The sequence below is a fragment of the Carlito syrichta genome, unplaced genomic scaffold, assembly GCF_000164805.1.
Source record: "Carlito syrichta isolate Samal-C Ts95f unplaced genomic scaffold, Tarsius_syrichta-2.0.1 Scaffold315704, whole genome shotgun sequence".
Taxonomy (NCBI): domain Eukaryota; kingdom Metazoa; phylum Chordata; class Mammalia; order Primates; family Tarsiidae; genus Carlito; species Carlito syrichta.
In genome coordinates, this window is record NW_007259800.1 from 253,718 (window position 1) to 280,257 (window position 26,540).

Here is a 26,540-nt window from a genome sequence, read left to right on the forward strand (position 1 = left end):
CTTTGGGAGGCTGAGGTGAGTGGACTGTCTGAGCCCGCAGGTTCGAGACCTGCCTGGGCAACTTGGCGAGACCTCATCTCTACAATAAATTTTAAAAAAAGTCAGCCGGGCGTGGTAGGGCATGCCTGTAATTCCAGCTACTTGGAAGGCTGAGGCGGAAGGATTGCTGGAGCCCAGCAGGTCGAGGCTGTGGTGGCCGCGAGTGGCCACTGCATTCCAGACTGGGTGACAGAGTGAGACTCCAACTCAAACAAAAAACAAAACAAAAAAAACCAAATTATATTCTTATATATTTTTTTAAAATACTAAAGTATTTAATATATTTTAGAAAGTTTTTCATCAAAATACCTATCTTATACCACACTTTATTAAAAAGATTTTTATAATATTTTTTTATTTTTGGAGAACATTTTCCTAAGCAAGTCTAAAAACCTAGAACTATAAAGTAAATGACTAACAGATGTACAACTTACGTAAAAATGTAAAACTTAATATGGTTTAAAAATAAAAGGCCCAAAACAAAAAACCTTTATAGAGGGGGAAATGTCTAACATATTAAAAGATTAATACCTCTAAAAACAACAAAAAAGCAAAGCCTATCAATTGAAAATTAATAGTAAAGGAATGGCTAATAATCTGTAAAGGAGTATTCAACTACACTAGTGTTTATCAGAGAAATATAAAATAAGTTAACTCTGAGGTAGGATTTATTGTCAAATTGGCATGAACCAACAGATTTACAATATTCAATATTGGCAGAATGTAGGAAAAGAGGCATTTTCATATACTGTTGATGGAAGTGTAAACCACAGAAACTTTCTGGAGTGTGTGTATATATAATAGAGGACCCCAAAAAACCTGGAATTTATTTATAAAAAATTGTATATTTATTTTTACAAGTTTAAACTTCAGTCACCTCCAAAGTACTCTCCGTTTGATGCAATGTACCTATTCAGATGCTTTTTTCTCAGCTCGAAACAGTTTTGAACTCATCAATTTTGATGCCTTTTAGTACTTCTGCCATTTTTTGTTGCACCTCTTCCACATCAGCAAAATGTTTCCCTTTGAGAACTTTTTTCATCCAGGGAAACAAGAAAGGTTAAGATCTGGTGAATAGGGAGGAAGAAGCCAGGGGGAGGCCGTTTTTGGTCAAAACTGCTGAACGCTCAGTATGGTGTGGGCAGATTTGCTCATAAATCACCCATCATGAAATAGGCAACTGCATTTAAAGAATCTCCAAAAAAAAAAAATTCACTGAAGCCAAGCATAGCCTCTCTCAACACTAGCTGGTACAGTGATGCCAAAGGTTTCCTAGAATACTCACCTCGCAGGGGAACCCTGTACTATAAGGCACCTGCCCTCCAAAAGATAATTTCAGGTTTTTGGGGAGTCCCCCCTCAAATAGATAAGATCGATTAAGAAGGAAAGAAAATAAGAGAAGGGAGGAAGGAAGGAAAACGTTTCAGCAAACATTCCTATCAGAATTCCCCACATACTTAAATATTGTAATGGGAGCAATAGTGTTGCATACAGTGACAGGAGCGCTGCAGTCAGACAGCCTCCGATGAGAAATGAATTCTAGCTCTGCTTCCTGTTAGCTTTGGGACCTTTAGCAAATCACTTAACCCTCATAGGGTTCCTTCCTCAGAAGTGGAGATACCACCAAAACTGCAACTGTTTTGTGAGGATCAAGTGAAAGATCATGAATTAAATAACAGTCATCATTTACTGAACATATGTATATTTATTGACCACAGAGGGGGAAAAAGCCTGACATTATATGTGTATTTCCATCTTCTACTTATATTATATATTTGTCCTGTTTATCTCAACCACATACAGCTACTCTTCAACCACTATAAATCACACAACCAAGAGGAAAAAAAACAAATCACAGGGCTGTTTGCAATTTTGTTTTGCAACCTACTTTCCTACCAAACAGAAGTATCTTTATAATATGGATTAGTGATTCATATGAGATGTGATTTCTAAAACAAGAAATATTAGCAGGTAGTGCAATCTAAATTATCATTATTATTTTGAGTCAGGGTCTCACTCTATTGCCCAGGCTGGAATACAGTGGCACAATCATGGCTCATCGCAGCCTCGCCCTCCTAGGTTCAGGCAATCCTTCTGCCTCAACCTCCTAAATTACTATTTCTTAATCAATGTAGGCCATAAAGCGTAAGCATTTCGTGAAAAGACTGATGTTAATTCAGTCGCCATTATTCATCAGCTCAAGTTAAATACTAACCAGCTTTCCTATATTTCGTCATTATCACCAGAGTTGAAGAGACCAGAAGCAACATTTAGTAAGAATGAACTATTACAGCATTAGCCTAAGCTTCCAATTCTACTAGTAGCTTCTTGTCCATCTTTTCGGGTAAAATATAAACTGAGAATTTTCTTCTGTTTTTTATACTCATAGAGTTTGCATCTAGCCACTTCTGGATAACGTAAAAATGTTAAGATTTCCTGCTTGTTAGTTTCTATGCATTCTGGTCTTTACCTTTGGTTTCTGGGCACCGACTTCTCCAGCTTCCCACATTCTAACTCTCCAAGACTTAGAAAAACATTCTGTGTTCAAGGTTCTAATTGGGATATAAGATGATTCTGACTGCCACTACATATGTAGTGTGTAAGGATTTGTTAGGAAATTTAAATTTTAACTAATACTCTCTTTTTTTAAAGGTAAACAAGGCTGCAAAAATTTAGAAAAAACTAGGTTGGGCATCTCTGGCCACTGACACACTTGCTGAAGTTAAGGGTCTCTGTGGACTCATTAAGAGTCTAGGGGAGGTGGAGGGATGCAGTGTGATGTGATGGTCAGAGCTTGACCTTTGGAGCAGGACAGACCTGGGCTCAGAGCTCAACTCCACCATTTTCTAGATATTTGCTCACAGGCAAGTGATTGAGCCATTCTGAGCTTTTCTTATGCTACCTATTTTCCAGAATTGTTCAATTAATTAATATGTTTAATTATAAAAAATTTATTACATGTAGTGTTTTGGATAAGTAGTCAATAAATGTGGTTGCCAATTATAGCAACCTTAATAAAAACATCGCTTTTCCTTTCTGAAAAGGGTCCCTTGCCAAGAAAAGGTCCGTGAGTGTCCCTCGGGGCACTGAAAGCGTCCAAAGATCAAGCCTCTGAGAGGAAAGAGTGGAGGAACATGGGGCACAGACCAGAAACACAGAATGGCTGCAGCCTGGCTGAAAAGGAAGCCGGTGGTAGCAGGAACAAGGGAGCCCAAGGTCACAGAGGTAAGGACTGGTAAGGACACTCTTCCTGGGTACAAGCCAGCCAAAACCCAGGCAGCATAGGAACAGCCCAGTGATGGAATCACAAAGGTGCAAGTCAGGACAGTCCTGTGTTAATTCACAGAGGGGGTGATGTGTGCTGAGAAACGCATCATTAGGTGATTTCACTGCTGGGCGAACACCACAGAACGTGCTCACGCAGACCTAGGCAGCACAGCCTACTGCACAGCTGGCTGTATGGCAAAACCTCTAGCCTCTTGCTCCTAGACTACAAGTCCATACAGCACGTTACTAGTACTGAACACTGTAAGGCCGCTGGAACACAACGGTTAAGTATCTGGGTATATAAACACAGAAAGGGCCTGGTGCAAATATGGCATCATAATCGTATGGGACCACCATCACATATGTGATCTTCCTAGGCGGAAACATTACTATGCAGCAGATGACTGTATCCATTTCTTTTTTTTTTTTGAGTTGGAGTCTCACTCTGTCGCCCAGACTGGAGTGCAGTGGCTGCTCCCGGCCACCGCAGCCTCGGCCTGCTGGGCTCCGGCGATCCTTCCGCCTCAGCCTTCCGAGTAGCTGCAATTACAGGCATGCGCCACCATGCCCAGCTGATTTTTTTTTGATTTATTGTAGAGATGAGGTCTCACTGCCCAGGCGGGTCTCGAACCCGCGGGCTCAGGCAATTCACTCACCTCAGCCTCCCAAAGGCGCGGGATTACAGGCTGAGCCACCGAGCCCGGCGACTGTATCCATTTCTTATGACGTCACACTATCACAAGGACATAATCTTTTATTCTCTTTTGCCTCCTTCAATCTGTGAGCTTTGACCATTACTGGCAACCATTTCTTCCCATTCTCCACAATTACAGACTGAAAGTAAATGTGATGCTCTTTTTAAAATCACGATTTGTTCATTTGGTAACATATTCAGAAACCAACGGGCTTACAATGCACTGGACTAAATTTCATAGCCTTCCATTAAATATTTTCCAGTGCGAGCTGAAGTACTTTGGAGGTCTGTCCTCCAAAAACTGGCGCAATTGATTTATTCAGGTCTTACACTTTCTTTTGTCAGGACATTCTCTGCCAATGTCATCCTTTTTGCTTCAATTGATTTTTTTTTTTAAGTTGGAGTCTCATTCTGTCGCCCAGGCTACAGTGCGGTGGCACGCTTCTTTCTCATGGTCACCACAGCCTTGACTTTCTTGCTGGGCTCTGGCGTTCCTTCCACCTCAGCCTTCCAAGTAGCTGGAACTACAGTCATGCGCTCTCATGCCCAGCTCATTTTTTTATTTATTGTAGAGACGAGGCCTCACCAAGATGCCCAGGCTGGTCTCGAAACCCTGGGCTCAGGCAATCCTCTCACCTAGGACCTCCCAAAGTACTGGGATTACAGGCTTGAGCCACAGTGCCTGGCCTTCAATTAATTGCCTTTGCTTTCCATCAAAATCCCAGCCATTGGAACTTAAAAAGCTTAATTCACAAACATTATTCCCCAACCTAATGAACTGAATATCCTCTATTTGGAATTATTTTGTTTTTGGAATTCCTAAAACATTATTTTCTACAATAGTCACTTAACATTTATATATTACTTCCTTAAATATAGTAGCTGGGTTTTCCCACAAATCCATAAACTAGAGCAAGGACTTTCTTGTTTCTCTGTATCTCTCAAAAAGCAACCAGTGCATAAAGAGTTAAAGAAAAGAGGACGGGTGTGGTAGGGCACACCTATAATCCCAGCACTTTGGGAGGCTGAAGTGAGAGGATTGCCTAAGCTCACCAGTTGGAGACAACTTGGTGAGACTTCATCACCACAATAAATAAAAAAAATTAGCCAGGCATGGTGGCGCATGCTTGTAGTTTCAGCTACTTGAAAGGCTGAGGCGGAAAGATTGCCTGAATCCAGTAGGTTGAGGCTGTGGTGGCCATGAGTGTGCCACTGCACTCCAGTCTGGGCAACATAGTAAGACTCCAACTCAAAAAAAAAAAAAAATTAGCCAGGTGTGGTAGCGTGCATCTGTAGTTCTGGTTACTTGGAAGGCTAAGGAGGAAGGATCACCAGAGCCCAGCAAGTAGACGCTGGGATGGCCATGAGCGTGCCACGGCAACCCAGCCTGGGTGACACAGTGAGACTCCAACTCAAAAAAAAAAAAAGAGGAAAAGAAAACCAGAATGAACTAAATTAGCGAAGTTAGTTTAGATATTTGCTGATTTTCACCCTAAGTTACAGACTGATAAATGTGTGGCTAATGAAAATAAGGGAAACGGGAATGTTCAGTCCAGGTATATGCCTAGGATCAAATAACTGAATAATTCATTAGTCATCTAGCTTCCCAACAGTCATTACCAACGTGTCTGCTGAAGGCTATACAAGGAATTAGGTTCTGGTGACAACAAGGTGGGATAGTCCCTTCATGCGAGGAACTCATATGATTAGTATATTAACACCCAAACAGAAAAGTCTGATGACTAACAACGAAAGGATGCCTAATTCAGATCGGAGAAGTCATAAAAGGGAATCTGAGAAAGCTTCTCCAAAGACCAAAGCCTTGAAGGGAAAAGGCAGGGAGAGAAGGGAATCAACTTTCGCAGAGCAGAGCAAAGGTTTTTACAAGTGATTTAAGTAATAACGCATTAACCAAATAGTGGTGGTGTTCACAACCTAAATACTGTATCAAAAAATTTCTAGTTTCCGCCTGAGTTCAGTCGTGGTACTATCCCTTTTTCATACTCTAAGCAAGAGAACCGGGTTTCTCTCTATTGGTTTAACTATTAACACCAGACACAATGATCTGCATATGACAGAAACTAGTAACACTGAGAGGGAGTCCATGATTGAGGAAAAAGATGCTGAAGGCAGGCTTTTCTTTTTAACTTGACCACTCTCTCCTGGCCCACACGACCCACTGACCCCCATCAAAAAGACACAGGCCCAGTCCCCGGATCTCGCTTTGACCCCCTTGCTTAGTCCAAGTCTCACCTGATCCAGGAGTGATAAGAGGCCCCTCCAGCTCAAGTGCTTCATCTTCAGACTGGTCATCCAGCTTCTTCTTTTTTTTCTTTGTTGGATCTCTGGGTTTTTTTAACAGAGAAAGTTCTTCAGGGTGTCTGATATCTGTTAAGATAAGAGATTATTTTAACTAAAATAAAGGAAAATTTAAACACTAAATCTATTAATCGTTTCAAGACAAAAACCTGTAATTTCCTTCTGTGTATGTACGTGAGTTCAGCCAATGAGGCTATGCAAAAGACTGATACATGACACTTTAAAAAAAAAAATCTACCCAAAATATTCTTAATTCACAACTAACTAATAAATGTAATGTCCTCTAAGTGGAGGGATAACAACCCACTTGAGTACAGGAAGAAAATATGAGAAGCCTTATTTATATACTCATTTTTTGAAATCCAAAACTTGGAGAAATAAACTAAGCTTTATATTAGGTAGTAACCTTCACTCATTCTGTATGTCATAAGGCACATGGCTATGTGAAGTCAACGTAATGATAGCTTACATCATTATCAAATCTCAAATTTTAACGGATTCAAATTTTTTGTCTTGTATCAAATGGCTATTTAAGTTTCTGTATCTATTTTCATTTGAGGAGTCTGATAAGAGGTGAAATGGTTAAATAAAAATAACAAAAGATATGAAAGATGGACAAAATAATATATATCACACATTACATTATATACAGCACAGCATGTTCACAAATACCAAAAATCAATACTGTTTGTTAAGAGACAGAGTCTCTCTTTGTTGCCTAGACTGGAGTGCAGTGGCATGACCATAGCTCACTGCAGCCTCAAACTCCTGGACTCAAACGATCCTTCTGCCTCAGCCTCCCTAGTAGCTAGGACTATAGGCGCACACCACCATGCCCAGCTAATTTTTTGTATTTTTTTTGTAGAGACAGGGTCTATGTTGCCTAGTCTGGTCTCGAACGATCCTCCTACCTCTGCCTTCCAAAGCAAAAGCAAAAGGATTACAGGCAAGAACCATCACACTCTGCCCCAAATTATTAAAAAGTCAATTCTCCCCAAATAAGCTAAAGATTTAATAAGATCCTAGTCAAAATTCCAACTTGCCTTTCTGTAAAAACTGACAAGCAGACTGTAAAATCTATATGGAAATGAGAACAATCCTAAAATTGTCAAAGTAATTCCCAAAAAAGAACAAAGTTGGAGGACTTATATTAACTGATTTCAAGATAACATAAAGCTATTGCAATCAAGACACTGCTGTTTTTGACTAAATGATAAGACATACAGAAATAAAAGAGTGCCCCCAAACAGACCTAAGTACAGGTAGTCAATACGTTTTGACGAAGGTGCCAAGGTAATTAATTCAAGGGAAAAGGAAAATCTTTTCAATGGTGCTAAATAATGAGAGATGCACAAAATTTTTTTAAAAACTAACATTAGCCCTTATGTAACTCAATATGCAAAATTAAGTCTAACTGTATCATTTACCTAAAAGTAACAGCTAAAATACTAAAACCAGAAGAAAACATAAATAGATTAAGATTTCTTAGGTAAGACAAACAAAAAAGGAACCATAAAAAATTGCCCTTTATTAAAAAATACATAAATAAACCTGCTCTTTGAAAGATACTGCTGAGAAAACAAAAATGCAAGCACATTTGGAACAAAATATGTTCAACACATATATGTACATTTGACAAAAGAGGTCTATTCAGAATATATAAAGAACCCATACACCCTAATAATAAGACCAAGGAGCTAAAGATTTAGATAAGCACTTCATCAAAGAAAAATGGCCAAGAAGTACAAGAAAAGATACTTGACATTACCAGTCATCAGGGCAACACAAACAAAACCACAGTGAGATAGCATAACACACTCATCAGAGCGGGCAGCATTACAAGGACACAAATCCCAGGGTCAAGGAGGTAGAAGAGGAGCCAGAATTTATCTCTAGCAGGTAGAAATGGAAAGTGAGACTGTTTTTTGGAAAACAGTTCAGTAGTTTCTTATGAAGCTAAATATACGCATACCACACAACTCAAGACATTCTACTACTAGTTATTTACACAAAATGAAAAGTACATTTGTAATAGCTTTATTTCTAAAAGCCCAAACAGGAAATAACCCAAATGGATAAGCAAAAATGTAATATTTGCAAACCAATGGTAGATAACTCATACAACAGAACACAACTCATCAGTAAAAAGAAACTATTGACACATGATACTAAAATGAACGAGTCTCCCAATTATTATATTAAATAGAATTAGAAAATAGTTTTTATTATATGATTCCATTCCTGAAATTCCAGAAAATGTCAAAAAGTCCATAGTGACAGAGAGCAGTCCCACTTGTTGGTAGCTGAAGTTTGAGGGGTGATAGAAATGTTCTGAATCTTGACTGTGGCAGTTTCACAGGTGAAATATTTTTTAGAACTCAAATTGTATACCTTAAATGGGCACAGTTTATTTGCATGTCAGTTATACCCACAATAAAGTTAATTTAAAAAATTTTTTAATGTGAAGAGTTGGAGAGCCCAAAAACTGATAATAAAAAAGAAAGAAAATATAAAGCTGGGTGCAGTGGCTCAGGCCAGTAATCCCAGCACTTTGGGAGGCAGAGGTGAGAGAACTGCCAAAGCCTGGGGTTTGAGACCAGCCTGGGCAACACAAGCAAAAACATTCACTGGGCTTGGTGATGCACACCTGTAGTTCCAGCTACTTGGAAGGCTGAGGTGGACGAATTGCTTAAGCCCAGCAGGTTGAGGCTGCAATCGTGCCACTGCACACTCCAGCCCTGGGGATAGAGTGAGACTCTGACTCAGAAAAAAAAAAAAAGAAAGAAAATAAGGGTTGAAAAGAGAAGCACAAGGTCTATAAAGTCACACATCGCTTAAGGTTGGGGATACATTCCGAGAAATCCACTGTCAGGCAATTTCACTGCTATGTGAACATCTCAGAGTATACTTACACACACCTAAATGGTATAGCCTACTAACACCAATGCTGTCAGGTTATATGGTATAGCCTGTCGCTCCTAGACCACAAATCTGTACAGCATACTACTGTACTGAACACTGTAGGCAGTTATCGCACAATGGTATGTATGTATCTAAACACTGAAAAGGTACAGCGAAGATCTACTGTAAATGATTAAAAAATGGTACACCTGTCCAGGGTACTTACTATGGATGGAGCTTGCAAGACTGGAAGTGGCTCTGGGTGGGTGGGTGGTGAGAGAACGTGAAGGCCTAGGACACCACTGTAAACTATAGGTACTGCACGCTTAGGCTACGCTAAATTTACAAAGAAATTAACCAACTGCACTATGATCATACAACCACTACAAAGTCACTAGGTGACAACATTTTCAGTTCCATTATCCTCTTATGAACCGCCACTGTGTACGTGGTCCACAACTGACCAATGCATCATACGTAGCACACAGCTGTCCATCCTAATGTCTGAGCACTACACTATATGCCAGTGTATGAAGAGAACAGGTAATAGTGCAAAACTTACAATGCTACAGACTGCTAAATTACTAGATCAAAGTTTTCCTTTTCTTCTTTTAATTTTAAAGATGTGGGGCACAATTCAGGATTACGTATTCAAGTGGACATCATACAAGTAAAGTTGGGGCTTCCCTTTGGCCCCCACTTTGCCTGGTGTGAGATCAGGTATCCTTTACTGATGCTGTGTCCTCATCCCCACCCCAGCAGTGTCCCGCTACTGCCAATCCCTTTCCTAGAGTTCGCTTATGAGTGAGAGCATGTAGTACTCAGCTCTTTGTTTCTGTTTCTGTGATAGATCACTGAGTTTTATAAACTCTAAATCCATCCAAGTAGCTGTGAAGTCCATAAAACCACATATTACTATGGAATATTATGGCTGCATAATATTCCATCATGTATACGTGCCACATTTTTTTTCCAGCCAGTCCAGTTTCAATGGGCAGCATGGTTGGTTCCATGTTTTTGCTATTGTGAACAGTGTTGCCATAAACTGGATCAAAGGTTTACACCTGGTAGATTACAGCCCCAGCAGCCCACGGCACCACTAGATTCAACTCAGTATTACACATCCGAGAAGCTTTTGTTTGTGGGCGACCTTAAACTAGGATCCACAGAGTGCTGCAATGCTGATGAGGCACAACTTATGGAAGAGCACATGGCCAAACTACCAGGGCTCAAACCCAAGCTCCACTCTCCATTAACTGTAGCTCTGGGCAAGTTTCTCAACCTGTCAGTGTCTGAGTTTCTCCATTTGTAAAATAAAAGTAATATCTCATGAGGTAGATGTAAAAATTAAATGACACATAACGAATGCTTTGTAAGTATTAGGTATTACTGTTTTTCCTTTCATTATAAAAAGTACAAAGTCATGGTAGAAATTTGAAAACTACAAAAAAGGTATAACTGACTCATTTAAAAATCTGTTCTTTAAAAATGGAATGATCATGTAAGTGGTCTTCTAATAGCTGCATAGTATTCTACTGTGTAAATTATAATTTAATCATTTTTCTAATACTGTCTATTACAAATAATAGTTCTACAAACATCTATGTCCATCTTTTCCCATACTGTATTTCTTTCAGAATTCCTTGGGGTGGAATTACTGAATCAAACATTATAATAATTTTAAGGCAAAAGTGAAGCAAGGTGGGCACGTGTGTTATTTTTTAAAGCTTTGCCTATTTGGAAAACTATATTTTATCTTATTTTAATTTACATTTCTTTGATTAGTGATGTACATCTCAGGAGTTTTTGGACATTTATATTATATTTATTTTACATATATTTTCTTTCTCTTCATTTTTCTGTCAGATTTCTTCAAGTCACAGTTAATTTGCCTGCAAAAATTTACATGGTAGTAATTATTGCAAGCCACAGTAATGCAGAATTTGAAAAGGTCTATACACATTGTCTGTGTTTGACTAATAAGTTCAAATACATTATTTTAATAACTATATGGGGTTTTAGTTTGCTTTTCTGTTGGTCATTTGAATGTTACTATTAGGAACACTTAGGCACATGTTAGGTTTTTGTTTTGTTCTCTATCTTATGGGTTACTATATTTTCTGAGGGGTGTTTTCCCAAAACCTGAAGATAGAATTAACAGAAAAACTATGGTGAACAGATATGTGACCAGAGTAGGTTAATATAACTGCTGTTTAATTATTAATAAACTTGGGGCAAGTACATCTTAAGTACTAAAGAGCAGAGACCACGTCAAAAAGTAAATGCTTGCTTCTTAAATTCTGCCACTTTCTTAAAAGCATCCAGGCATATCTGATTTCTTCTTAAAGTTAGTGTGGTGGCTCATGCCTGTAATCCCAGAACTTTGGGAGGCGGAGGTGAGAAGATTGCCTGAGCTCAGGGGTTCAAGACCAGCCTGGGCAACTTGGCGAGACCTCGTGTCTACAATAAATAAAAAAACTAGCGGGGTGTGGTGGTGCATGCCTGTGGTTCCAGGTACTTGGAAGGTTGAGGCAGAAGGATTGCCTGAGCCCAGCAGGTAGAGGCTGCAGTGGCCGTGAGTGTACCACTGCACTCCAGCCTGGGTGACACAGGGAGACTCCAGCTCAAAAAAAGAAAAAAAAAAAGCTAAAAAAGAACAGAATTTTTCAGCTGAAGTTACACAAGTAAAAATAAAAAATTTTCTTCATTATTGTGTATTCAAGATCTAAAGTTAACCCAGTTATCTGCAAATTAATTTTGGGGGTTTGATGTGTCAGCAAGTAACTGCTATAATTAGGCAGATTCAGAAACTCTGAAACTATTTCAAGTCTATTTTTTGAGATATTTATCTAATTAATACAACTGAATCATCATTTCCTAGACTACTTTTTAGAGGAACAAGATTTAACATGCAAAGTGACCTAATGGTTTTTGAATTCTCAGTGTACCGTCATCTTTACATGTCATCAGGGCATGTTGGGAGAAAAAAAAAGGCATTAGAAAATTCCAAGCCTCTGAATAGTCAGTTGTGTAGACTGCTTTAGTATTAAGTGGGCGGAGGGGGGTGGTGGTGACCCACTCATTCCCGCAAGTAAATAATGTACTAGTACATGGTGAAAAATCTCAAAAGTATTGAAGGAAATAAAATGAATCCCACCTGAGACATGACATGCTTCCATCACACTCACCAATCACTGGTGAGGAGGGTAAAGCAAGCACACATATAGTCAAGCACACACACAGTCGGAAGCGTTCTCCCAAACGTTTCTGGCATGTCCCCAGGGCTTGTGAACCACTGTACTATATGACTCAAATGTTGAGATTTTTGTCCCTGGGTCATTTCCTGTCCAACTCACAAACCAGTTAGTATTAATTTAACAGAAAGAATGAATAATGCTAATTGCTTTTCTGTCAGCTGTAAGTGGATAAAGCAGTTCTTAACTAGATGGGCCCATGAGAACTGTTAATACAATCAATAATAATAATAATAATACATGTGTGGGTCACATCCCCAGATATTCTCAGTAGCTAAGGGCTTCCAGCAGCTTGTCTTATATTCTACAGGTAATTCTGATAACTCTCCTTGATAAACTAGTATCTTAGGAAAGGGGGGAGGAAGAAAGGCTTATTTTTCAAATGGTAGGTAGGTTCCATATGGAACTCGGTATCCATTGGCTGCACATAAAATTTGAAAAAATGGTTTTCATTTCATTATAATAATAGCAAAAAAGTAAAGTAACTCTACCCCTCCATATGAGACCTGATAAAGGAATTCAGGGCTTACTGACTTACTCTATGCCTTGTATCAAGAAGGAATTCAACTAATGAATTGAGAAATCAAATCACATGTGTAAAAGAGGAGCTGGAAAAGTCCGTAAGTAATTAAAAAAGATTTATACTAAAACAAAACTGTGAGACATGAAAACTTAAAAACTATCATACCAAAATATAATACTCTTGAATGTATGCTAAATCCATAGTTCAATAATAAAGATAAGCTAGCATTAATAAGGCTCTTCACAAAGCAATGCTCCAGAACCTCTGTATAACAAAAAAATTTAGCAATGAAATTTAATGTTCATTATAATCAGTATGTTATCAAACAGAAGACAAATCTGGTCTGGTCCAGGCATACCACATAAACACATAACATACCAAAAAATACAGGGGGTGAAGAACTGAAAAACTGAGGTACAAAAGATGGTTCTCAGAGAAAATCAGATTTCAGTTTTTAAAAAATCTTTCTTAAGAGTTTCTGGTTAAGCTGGGTTCGGTGGCTCAGCCTGTAATCCTGCGCTTTGAGAGGCTGAGGTGAGTGGATTGCCTGAGCCCGCAGGTTCGAGACCCGCCTGGGCAACTTGGTGAGACCTCATCTTTACAATAAATCAAAAAAATTAGCTGGGTGTGGTAGCGCACGCCTGTAGTTCCAGTTACTTGGAAGGCTGAGGCTGAAGGATCACCAGAGCCCAGCAGGTCGAGGCTGCAGTGGCCGGGAGCAGGTGACAGAGTGAGACTCCAACTCAAAAAAAAAAAAAAAAAAAAGAGTTTCTGGTTAAACAAATAAACTGTGTATATGCATTTATTTTCACTCCTTTCCAACCCCCCCCCCCCACACAACATAAATCTATAAGGACCAAAAAAAAAAAAGAGATGAAGTAACAGATAAGAAATCTCAGAAAAATTTTGGGAGACAGAAATCAGATGGATTAGCAAATGATTTAGCAAAGTACAGAAAGGAAAATCAAGGCGCTTGTAGGGGGTGCCAATGGGAAACACACCGACCCACCATGCCAAACATCCAGCGTGATGAGGCACTGAAAACAGAAAGGCTACACGAAAAAATGTACTCCGCCCCAGCATCCTTCTCCTGTTGCATTACTAGATTATATTCATCTACCCTGTCCCCTAGACCCAAGCCCTTCAGGATCCCTCAATAGCCTAGGGAAAAGATCTTGCAGATACTAATTTTAAAAGCTTGTTCAGTGTCTAAATGCCTTACGGGGGTGAGGAGCTAAATTCTCTACCTAATACAGAGTTTCTCATTAGGTGTTTACAGTGTCCTGGCACTCAATGTGTGAATGGACAGCCAATGATTGCTAGACACTTGAGAAAGGTCTCCACGGTTGGCAGAATTCTTAAGATATCCCCCGCTTATACAATCAAACACTACTTTAGGCACTGCTGCGAAGAGTCTTGCAAATGGAAGTAAGGTTACTGTTCAACTGGTTTTAGGGAGATTATCCTGGGTTAAGAAAGGTCAGATAAGCCAGGAGAGAATAACTTGACTGGCTGTTCCTGGCTTTGAAGATGGAGGAGGGGGCACAAGGAATGCCGGAAGCCTCCGGGAGTTGAGAATGATCTAGCAAACAAGATAGAAAGCTTGCTACCATGCAAAATTCATTCTCAGGGCCTGCAGAGAGGAATGTAGCCCTGCTGGTGCCTTAACATCAGCCTTTTCTTTTTTAAGTTTTCAAACAAAGTTTATTAGAGAAAGAAGAGAGAAAAGGAGAGACATGCCAGAGCTGGCATGGGCAAATGAAACCACCAACTTCAGTCTTTTAAGACACAGAGGACACAGGTGAGCCATGCCGTGCCCAGACTTCTACTCTACAGAAACTGTGAAATAAATACATGCAGCTTTAGGCTGCTAAGTTTACAGTATTTTGTTAAGGCAGCAAACAACAACAGAGCTCCCAACATGAAAGACAGAAACTGAACGAAAAAACAACTTAGAGGAAATTGATATAAAGATATGTTGATGCTTAATACATATTAATATTATAAATTTATATTATTACATATTATATCATAAATATATTTATATTTGTTTGAATATTATATCAATATGTTTTTATATATATTTCTGTTTATATAATATAAATATATTATATATTATACTTATATAATTATAAGTAGTTTATGTCTTATTATGTTATATATGTATATTTGGATATTTAGATATAATAGATATATTTACATATTTAGATAAAATAAAGTCAGGCAAGAGGATTCCAAGAACAAGGTCTGACTGACAGGAACAGAAAGAATAGAGAAAACAAAGGAGAGGAAACTGCCAAGGAAACAATTTTTTAGGAATTCCCATAAATGCAAGAAATATTCCCGGTCAGAAGTCTCCAGCACAATGGATGAAAATAAAACCAGCCAGGGCACACTGCTACAAATTTCAAAATGACAGAGAGAAGAAAAAATCCTAGAAGTTTCAAGAGAGAAAAAGCAGAATGGGGTCTGGCTGATTTCTGGTCTGTGCATTTGGAAGACCCAAGTCTGAGGAAAAGGCCAACGGCTGGAATAGCTGATGTTCTCCACAAGGAAAGTAGACAGACCTCTCCACAGGGGACAGAGAAGAATCTGGAAGACTATTACCGTAGTAGGGAGGCTAAATGGCACCTCTGGATATACCCAAATAAAACTTCAAAGAAAGAATCAAAAAATACAAAAAAAACAAAACAAAACCCAATCCAGTCACCAACAATGTAAAATTAATAGAACCTCACCTTCAATCAAAAACCACCATTTATAAAAAGAGGCAGGAAACGACCCATAACCAGGAGTGGGGGAAGAGGGGAGAGTACAAATAACCTTGATAATAAATTTTTTAGTAATAAAAAAGATAAAAGATAAAAACAGCTATTATAAATATATTCCATGTTTAATAAAGTTAAAAAAACATAAACACAATGAAGAGAAAAATAAAAGATCTATATACAAAAATAAAGTCAAACTCAAACTTCTGGTGAGGAAAAAACACAGCTGAACCAAAAAACACTGAATGGATTAACACCAGGTTTGCAGAAGACACTTCAGTGAATGCAATATACGGCAAGAGACACTATTAAAAGAAACAGAGAATAAAGACTGAAAACAGGGAACAAAGTGTCAGAGTGACCTGAGGAATAGTAACTATCTCTAACACAGGAAGCCAGAGTTTCACCAAGGGAAGGGGGCAGAGAAAGGACACCAAAAATTATCTGAAGAACTAATGGTGAAAATTATCCAAATTTAATTAAAATAATAAGTCCACAGATCTAAGAAACCCAATGAACCTAGAAGAGAATAAACCTTAAAAAAAGCAAGACCACAAAACTATTCCAGGACACATAATTAAATTGCTAAAAAGCAGAATAAAGACAAATTCTTAAAAGGTGAACAGAAAACATACACAGAAACAAGTAACAAACCTCTTTGAAATTACACAAACCAGAAGACATTAATTATTGGGGGGAGGGGAGGAGGTGAGTGAGCATCTAGAATTCTCCCAGCTGCAATATCTTTCAAAAATGAAGGCAAAACCAAGTCTTTTAACAAACAAAAGATGAAGAACTTCATAACCAGCAGAACTTTACTATAAAAAGCGCATATGAAGTTCTTTAGGTAGAAGAAAAAGGACATCACATGGAAAGGACCTTTACAATTGATAAATAATGTGGGCAATTATAAAAGACCATTTTCCTCTTTTTTTTTTTTTTTTGAGTTGGAGTCTCACTCTGTCGCCCAGGCTAGAGTGCAGTGGCACGCACGCTTGTGGCCACCCCAGCGTTGACCTGCTGGGCTCAGGCGATCCTTCTGCTTCAGCCTTCCAAGTTGCCGGATCTACAGGCGGGCACTACCATGCACGGTTAATTTTTTTGATTTATTGTAGGGATGAGGTCTCGCCAAGTTACCCCAGCTGGTCTTGAACCCATGGGTTCAGGCAATCCATTTGCCTTGGCCTCCGGAAGTGCTGGGATTACAGCTGAGCCACCGAGCCTAGTCATTTTCCTCATTTTTAATACTTTGTTGCTTTACTGGGAAAATGGTAACAGATTGTGGGTTTCAGCACATGTAGAAGCAAAACATACAACAACAGCACAAAGGACAGGAAGGAGGAAATGGAACCAAACTGTTATAAGTTGATTATACTATGTGTGAAGTAGTATATAATTTGAAGGCCAACTATGATTAAATTAAAGTCATATACTGCAAACCCTAGATCAACCACTAAAAAGACAAAATAAAAGTGGTAATAGCTAGTAAGTCACAGGTGAAGGTAAATGCAATCAAAACAAAACAAAAACTTGCAGGGCTCAGCCTGTAATATCAGCGCTCTGGGAAGCCGAGGTGAGTGGATAGCCAGAGTCCACGGGTTCGAGACCCGTCCGGGCAACTTGACGAGACCTCATCTCTACAATAAATAAAAAAAAATTAGCTGGGCATGGTAGCGCGTGCCTGTAGTTCCAGCTACTCGGAAGGCTGAGCGGAAGGATCGCCGGAGCCCAGTGGGTCGAGGATGCGGTGGCCGGAGGCAGCCACTGCACTCCGGTCTGGGCGACAGAGTGAGACTCCAACTCAAAACAAAAACAAAAACAAAACCCTTAAACTATTAGAAAGGAGGGAAACAAAAGAATAGAACAGAGACCAACGACTGGTTTTCACTGAAAAAAAAAAAAACTGTTAATGAAAGGTAAGACAGATTGTGAGAAAGCATTTGTAAAACACATATCCACTAAGGTTTCCATATGCAGAACATGCAAAAAATATTTACAACCCAAACAGACGACAACCTAAATTAAAAAAAGAGAGGGCAAAGGATTGAAACAGACACCTCACCAAAGAAGATAACACGGATGGCAATTAAACACGTGAGAAGAGTCTCAATATCACTGGCCAAGAGGGTAATAATTTAATTGAAGCCACAAGGAGATACTATCCCACATCCACTAGAATACCCAAAACTAAAAAATGTGAGAATACGGTGCAACTGGAACTTTCAGGTACTGCGGGTCAGAATGCAAAACAGTAGCGCCACTTTGGGAAAGAATTTGACCATTCCTTACAAAGTTAAATAAACATTTCTTCTTAATACGCCCCAGAAACCTACTTACCCAAGAACAATAAAAATGATGTTCCCACAAAGACCTTAAAGGGAATGATCATGGGAGCTTTATTTACAATAGGCAAAACCTGGAAGAATCCAAATGCCCTCTGACTGGTGAATGGACAAACAAATTATGATACATCCGTACAAAATAGCAATATTCAGTAAGAAGGAAATGATATGCAAGACAACATGGATGAAGGTCAGACGCACTAGGCCAAGGGGAAGAAGCCATACAAAAAAGACCAAACACTGTAGGATTCCATGTGTAAGACATTTCAGGAAAGACAAAACTATAGTGCTAGAAGGCAGATCGGCAGGTGTCGGGGTCAGAAGGATGAAGGAGACTACCTGTAGAGGGGCATGAGGGAACAGCGGGGCGACGGAACTGGCCTGTATCATTTTGGTAGTCCACTTGCCAAAATGAGCTGAATTTTACCATGAAGATTATTTAACTTAAATTATACCTTAATAAAGTGACCCAAAAGATAACTAAAATTAAAAGGCACAGCTTGCCTAAGCACTTAGGTACTCTTTTTTTTTTTTTGAGTTGGAGTCTCACTCTGTACCCCAGACTAGAGGACAGTGACATGCTCATGTCAACCCCAGCGTCGACCTTCTGGGCTCCAGCAACCACCTCAGCCTTCCAAGTAGCTGGAACTACAGGTGCGCATTATCACGCCCGGTTAATTTTTGATTCTTTGTAGAGACGAGGTCTCGCCAAGTTGCCCAGGTTGGTCTCAAACCCACAGGCTCAGGTAATCACCTCACATCGGCCTCCCAAAGTGCTGGGATTATAAGCATGAGCCACCACACCTGGCCCATTTTTTTTTTTTTTGAGTTGGAGTCTCACTCCATTGCCCAGGCTAGAGGACAATGGCACACTCATGGTCATCCCAGTATCGACCTGCTGGGTTCAGGCAATCCTTCTGCCTCAGTCTTCCAAACAGCTGGAACTACAGGCATGCACTACCACTCCTGGCTAATTTTTTTGATTTATTGTAGAGATGAGGTCTCACCAAGTTGCCCAGGCCAGTCTCGAACCCGTGGGCTCAGGCAATCCTCTCACCTCGGCCTCCCCAAGTGCTGGGATTACAGGCTTGAGCCACCGTGCCCTGCCTACCCTTAGCTACTCTTTCATCAAAATTTCATTTAAAAAATATTTTTAAACATCTGACCCTTTTGCTAAGTTTGACAGACTAGACACTTAAGAAAGGGCATGTGGCAGGCCTGTCAATGGGCTAATTCACCAGATATTTCTCAGCCCTTTTGCTTGCCTTTAGTATAAGGAACTGAAAACGTTAAATAACATTCAAGTGTTCCCAGGCTCCCTTGCAGCTAAAGGTAACCCATATGGTCCAAGGTGGGTCAGTAAGAGCTGAGGGGAATTTGGGTGGAGCTTTTGCCTGACTGGTATTCTGACATCTGAATGCAGCCACAGGTTGAAGCATCTCTAATCTGAAATTCAAAATGTTCCCACGAGCATTTCCTTTGAGTGTCATGATAGCGCTCAAAAAGTTTCAGGCTTGGGTGCATGTCTCATTTTGGATTAGGGGTATTCAGTCTGTATATGTGCAGAGCTCCAGGAGGCATCTTACAAACACAAGCCCAGCCTCAGTGCTGACGGCGGGGAACTGAGGGATGGAAAGTGGGAGACACAGCTGAACAGTTAACAGGGTTCCAGCAGCCACTTCTGGTCTCCTAATGTAACTTCTTACGTGAAAAAGTAGGCCCTATTTGTTTAAGACACTGTTAAGTTTGGATTTCTGTTACCTGTAGCTAAAACACCCTTAACCGATAATGGGCAAAATGTATATGAAGAGAAACAGCAACTAAAAGCACTAAACAATTTTTAGAATTAAGAGAAAGTATAGTCTCTTCTTGAGGGTAGAAACAGAAAGGACGAAGGCCCAAGAGAGTGGTTAAGTGGCCTCTCATTTCCTCTCCCTCTTTATTTTCATTTAAAAAATCACTCTTTATTGTTACCACTAAAACAAGCCTTTATATCAGAGTCCTCATATACCCTTAACTAATTCAAATTAATCTCATAATCAAAATAATGTTAATCACACTGATGGTCCAGCTAATCTGAGTTCTGTTCCACTAGCACAGCGAGCTCCTCCGTAGAGAATAAGTGGGAAGGAAGTAACATATGGCCAGTGCAGAGAGAACCAGATTACAAGTCCCACTGACAAACATAGAATGCTCACAAGCTCTAAACACAGAATATGTTATTTTGTAGAGCTCTCTCTGTCGGTTGTTGGCTTTGGGAGAAAAAGTTCCATTTCTTCTTAAGAAGGCTCTTCATCTATAAAGCCTGCATGACAGAATACACACCACATATAAGAACTCGGTGGGTTTTGCGAATAGTGTTTCTTGCAAAAAGGTAAAGGAAGATGCAACTAAAAAACATTTAAACATTACACAGAAGCATTTACTTAAGAGTTACATAACAAACAAAAGATCATCTTTACTTTAAAAAAAACTTAGAAAGGTCGTCAGTGTTCAGCATGAGTAGGTATTTTTCCCTTTTCAGAGTATTCCACTGGCCTTGCATTGCTGTCATTTCTGAGTAGCTGACACATCCTTCGCATTACGTGTTAACTGTAGGTAATGGTATTCTGGTAGCAATGGAAATGTTCTCATCTTTGTTAGTTTTAATTCCACTGCTTTTTAGATAAGTTAAGCAAGAGTCACAAGAATAGACACAACACAGTTAAATTAATTGAATCATGGTGACCTGATACTGAAATGACTTCATTTTAATTTGGAGAAAATTTTCAAATTTTTGATTCCTGTGTTGAATATTAGTAACCTAAAATAATTTACCAAAAACTCCCATTATTCCTGGGAAGATTATACAGGGTTACTTCAGTGTTCAGTTATAGGTGGTGAAAAGAAAATAAATCACTAGAGTAATGTCTCCCAATAACTTAATTCAGGGATTGGCAGACTTTTCTCTAAAGGGTCAGACAGCAAATATTTTAGGATTTGCAGGTCTACTCAACTCTGTTATTATAATACAAAAAGCAACTACAGACAATACCCAAGCAAAAGAACATAACTGTATTCCATGGACATGTGACAAAATATTATCTAGATTTTCTTCAATCTTCAGAAAGAAGTAAAAGCCTAAATCCAATTTAACCACTTCACAAATGAAACGTCTCTCCCTCTTTCCTAATACACACAAATTTTATAGTATTTCTAAGGAATACTTTATAGCAATAAGAATAGCACTAAATTATTATTTATTACATATATTTCCAATTAGCCTTTTCTTATTTATTTATGTAAACTTAACTCAACTCTGCAACTATTTAATTGGATCTTTATGCCCTGGCTACCTCTTTATGAGGACCTTGTCTCAGGATCCCTGTCCTGTGATATCAACTCCCACCCTATGGCACATTCTCCATGATGTCAGGTAGACATCAGCCCAGAGATAACTCTCAGAATTCCCACTTCCCTTTGTGCTGCAAGCATAAAAAAACATCTATTTCCATATACTTACTGGACTCTCAACAAACACTATGATCACCTACACTTCATGTACCTCTTGGATTTCTGAAACCTATGCACCCTTGGTCCTATCTCCTCATGAAGACACGACTAGCCTATGAAGCCCAATCCTTTTTGTCTTGGACAATTTCATAACCAAGTGCCTTAGTTCCTGGAGTATTCTTTAATATTTCTACAACACATAAAACTATCACTCATTAAGACCCTCTCTATTCTGTAGGCAAGACATTCAGTCTTACAACCTATCAAAATATGTAAATTTCTATCCCATTAATACTGATACTCACAGACTCTTAACTGTTTAGAGGAAATATAATCTGACCACTCAGGCTGAAATTCCCTGACTGTCCTGTAATAGATTACTACTTTCCATATAATCCCAGTGATAGGATTAATTGTTCCTTATTTATTTATTCAATGATTTATTCAATCATTTTCCCTCTTTATTCATTCAATTAACATTAGCTAACGCTATGCCCAATGCTAGCAATACAAAGATGTGGTTCTGATCTTAAGAAGTTTACTTCTAGAGAGAGACAGAAACACCAAGACCTAAAAGTGATTCTGTTCCTCAAATGGAATATAGCCTTTTCTGCTTATATAAATATTACACATTAAATCGTCAAAAACAACAACCAATTCCAAGCATATAAGAAAAGAACTGGGAATTAAAAGAACATACTTGAAATTTCACCAGTGATAACCTCCGTCAACATTCTAGTGAAACTCCTCCAAATTTATCTTTATGTAAAACTCTAAACATAAATGGGATGATAATAAAGACATGCTTTATTATATAAGATCTTGTAATCTAAACTTCAAACTTTGCCAATGTAAAATTTTAACACTGAGAGAGTCCCCGGGGTAACTGGGTCAATAAACTCAATACATAAATGAGTACTGTCACTGGACTATGGCCACTGTTCTTAGAAGATAGGTGTTGTTCTCCCTTGTGCCACTAGAATGCTGCTTGTTGTCCTGGCTTATTCGGTCACTATCTCCTGATTCAAAGTTCTAGGAGAATTTTCAAAACACAGGGCTAGAATACATGTGACCTAGACCTGGCCAACTGCTGGCATCTGAACCTTTTTTTCTGAGTCGATGACTCACTCTGCCACCCAGACTGGAGTGCAGTAGCACAATAATGGTTCACTGCAGCCTCAACCTCCTGGGCTCAGGTGATCCTTCCGCCTCAGCCTCCCAAGTAGTTGGGTCTACAGGCACACGTGCTACCACACCCAGCGAATTTTTTGATTTCTGTAGAGATCAGGTCTCGCTATGTTGCCTAGGCTGGTCTCAAACTCCTGGGCTCAAGCAATCTTACCCCCTCAGCCTCCCAAAGTGGTTGGATTATAGGCATGAGCCACCGTGCTCGGCCCATCTGAACTTTTTAATTTCTGCAGAGGAAGGTGGAGTTTGTCTTAAAACACTTGTAAGTATGAAATTTCCAAAACAGTGTCAGCAGAAACGCTGATTCAGGATTCGTTCATTATTTGTGAACAAAGAATTGGACACAGACTCAGGACAGCAAGGCCGAGTTTTACTGCTAGCAAGTAAAGCAACGCAGAGTTCTTAATATAAGCTACTACACTGCCAAGAATCAAACAAAGCCAGGCTCGGTGGCTCAACCTGTAATCCTGTGCTTTGGGAAGCTGAGGTGAGTGGATTGCCTGAGACCATGGGTTCGAGACCCGCCTGGGCAACTTGGTGAGACCTCATCTCTACAATAAATAAAAAATCAGCCGGGCGTGGTAGCGCACGCCTGTAATTCCGGCTACTTGGAAGGCTGAGGCGGAAGGATTGCCGGAGCCCAGCGGGTCGAGGCTGCGGTGGCGGGAGTGGCCACTATACTCCAGTCTGGGTGACAGAGTGAGACTCCAACTCAAAAAAAAGAATCAAAGAAGCAGGCTGTTCAGAGAGTGGACAGCCTGTTTATTTCTTTGGTTTAGTCTTTTATTTATTTTTATTTGTCTTAGTCTCTGGGTTCAAGCAATTCTTCCCTCTTGATCTCTCAAAGTGCTGGGATTATAAGTGTGAGCCACTGCACCTGGCCCATCTGAACTTTTTAATTTCTGTGGAGGAAGGTAGGCTTTGTCTCAAGCAACTCCTAAGTTATGAAATTTTCAAAACTTCAGGCTAGAAGTTCATGCTAGGCAGCCAAAAATAGAGTAACAACAATACTAAAAGACTGACACCCTCTACAGATATATTTAGGAAGAGAGAGTAAATAATGTTAGTGTAACAATTTTAAAATTCCCTCAACATCTAATCCCAATCTACACAGCAGAGTATGGAATGAAAGATGAATGCATACAACATTTTGTAGAACATGTGGCCAATGAAGATGGAAGTAAGCTCTAAGTCAGGACACACAGCTTAGCACTTATTCTCTGCATTATCTTGAGCAAGTCACTCTCTCAACTTCCTTGCATTAAAATTTCGTATGTATTCACGAGTTAAAGCCACTAGCAATGAAAACAAAAAACTAAGGGAAAAAACCTTCCTCCAAACACAATAAAAACTTTGAACTGGATGTCAAAGGTTAAAAGTACTTCTATTCAAGTCAGCAGCAAAAAACAATAGTCGTCATCACTACTAATACTGAATACTGTACTAGAGGTCTAATCCATTACAGCAAGACAAGATAAAGAAACAAGACATGCAAAAATGGGAAGAGAGAAAAATGGTTATTGACAAGGGATATCATCACTGACACAAAAAATCTAAGAGAATCAACACTTAAATCTTTCAAATTTATAAAGGAGTTCAGCAGGATTATTAGATATCAGATTTTTTTTTTTTTTTTTGAGTTGGAGTCTCACTCTGTTGCACAGATTGGAGTGCAGTGGCTGCTCCCGGCCACCGCAGCCTCGACCTGCTGGGCTCTGGCAATCCTTCCGCCTCAGCCTTCCAAGTAGCTGGAACTACAGGCCCACGCTACGATGCCTGGCTAGATATCAGATTTTAAGAAAAAAATGTCAGTAGCATTCCTAACAGCAGTACCCAATTAGAAAAAAATATAAGCACCTAGGAATATATCTTTTTTTTTTTGAGTTAGAGTCTCACTCCGTCGCCCAGACTGGAGTGCAGTGGCTGCTCCTGGCCACCGCAGCCTAGACCTGCCGGGCTCCGGCGATCCTTCCGCCTCGGCCTTCCGAGTAGCTGGAATTACAGGCATGTGCTACCACGCCTGGCTGATTTTTGATTTATTGTAGAGATGAGGTCTTGCTGCCCAGGCGGGTCTCGAACCCGCAGGTTCAGGCAATCCACTCTCCTCAGCCTCCCAAAGGCGTGAGATTACAGGCTGAGCCACCGAGCCTGGCGATATAGAGATTTATTATAAAGCTACAGAAATTCAAACAGTGAGATATCCATGTAACAACATACAAATGGACCAAAGAAAAAACATAGAGCACAGGAAAGGACACCTACACAACATGGAATTTTGGTAGGTGACAAAGCTGGCATATTAGATCAGTATGTCACAAAATAAAGTGAAATCTAAATTGATTAAAGGGTTAAATGTAAAAAATAAAACAGTAAACGTTCTAGAAAAAATACACATGATAGCTATATTGAGGTAGCAATAGCTTTCTTAAATAATACCCAAAAAGCACAACTAATGTTAACTTCTACATAACCATAGAAAATAAAAATTAAGAGTAAATAAATAAAGTAAAATCAAGCCAGGCATGGTGGTGCATGCCTGTAACCTCAACACACATTGAGAGGCCAAGGTGGGAAGATCACTTATGCCCAGGTATTTGAGACGAGCATGGGCAACACAGTGAGACTTCATTTTTACAAAAATATTTTTTAAATTAGCTGGATGTGGTGATGTGTGCCTATGAACCCAATTTCTTGGGAGGATGAGGTTGAAGGATCTCTTAATAACCAGAGTCCAAAGTTACAGTGAGCTATGATGAAGTCACTATACTCCAGCCAAAAAAAAAAAAAAAATCAATCAATCATGAACAAAAGTTAAAAACAGCAAACAGACTGGGAGAGATTATTTGCAACACATATAACTTTCAAATAATTATAATTTCTAAACAGGCAGTAATTCATAACGAAAGATAAAACAAAAGAAAAATGGACATATGAAAACTTACGTTTACATAGAAGCCTGCACACAAATGTCTACAGCAACTTTATTCAAAATCTGTAAGCAACCAAGATATCCTTCGGCAAATGAGTGGATAAAAATAAACCGTAGTAAATCCAGACAATTAAATATTAGTCAGCACTAAAAAGAAATGAGTTATCAAGCCACAAAAAGACATGGAGGAAACGTATTTCACTTAGTGTGAAAGAAACCAATCTGAAACAAGACCATGTACTGTGTGAGTCCAGCTACTATATGTGACATGCTGGAAACGGCAAAACTTTAGAGAGGGTAAGAGAATTAGTGGTAGCCAGAACAGGCACAGCACAGAGGATTTTTAGGACAGTCAAACTACGTCTAATACTACAATGGTAGATACGTATTGGTGTATATACTTAAAAACCCATAGCATGTGCAACACCAGGAGAGAACCCTATCATAACGTATGGGCCCTGGGTGATAAAGTGTCAGGGCAATTTCATTAGTTAAAACAAATGTACCACTCTGGTGCAAGATTTTGATGGTGGGTAAGACTGTATGTGTGTAAACTCACTGTACTTTTGCTTAATTTTGCTATGAACCTACAATTGCCCTAAAAACTGAAGTTTATTCATTTTTTAAAAAATAGATTGGTGGCTCAGCCTGTCATCCCGCGCCTTTGGGAGGCTGAGGTGAGTGGACTGCCTGAGCCCGTGGGTTCGAGACCCACCTGGGCAGCAAGACCTCATCTCTACAATAAATCAAAAAATCAGCCGGGCGTGGTAGCACATGCCTGTAATTCCGGCTACTCAGAAGGCTGAGGCGGAAGGATTGCTGGA

General features: G+C 39.4%; 1 protein-coding gene across 1 annotated transcript in view; it reads right to left on the reverse strand.

Annotated features, from left to right (window-relative positions):
• FERMT2 (fermitin family member 2) overlaps positions 1-26,540 on the reverse strand; it is a 61,511-nt gene that overhangs the window by 24,199 nt on the left and 10,772 nt on the right. Inside the window, exon 4 of the mRNA XM_021706514.1 lies at positions 6,254-6,388. Within this exon, the coding sequence (XP_021562189.1) occupies positions 6,254-6,388 (135 nt within the window). The remainder of the gene's footprint in view (positions 1-6,253; positions 6,389-26,540) is intronic.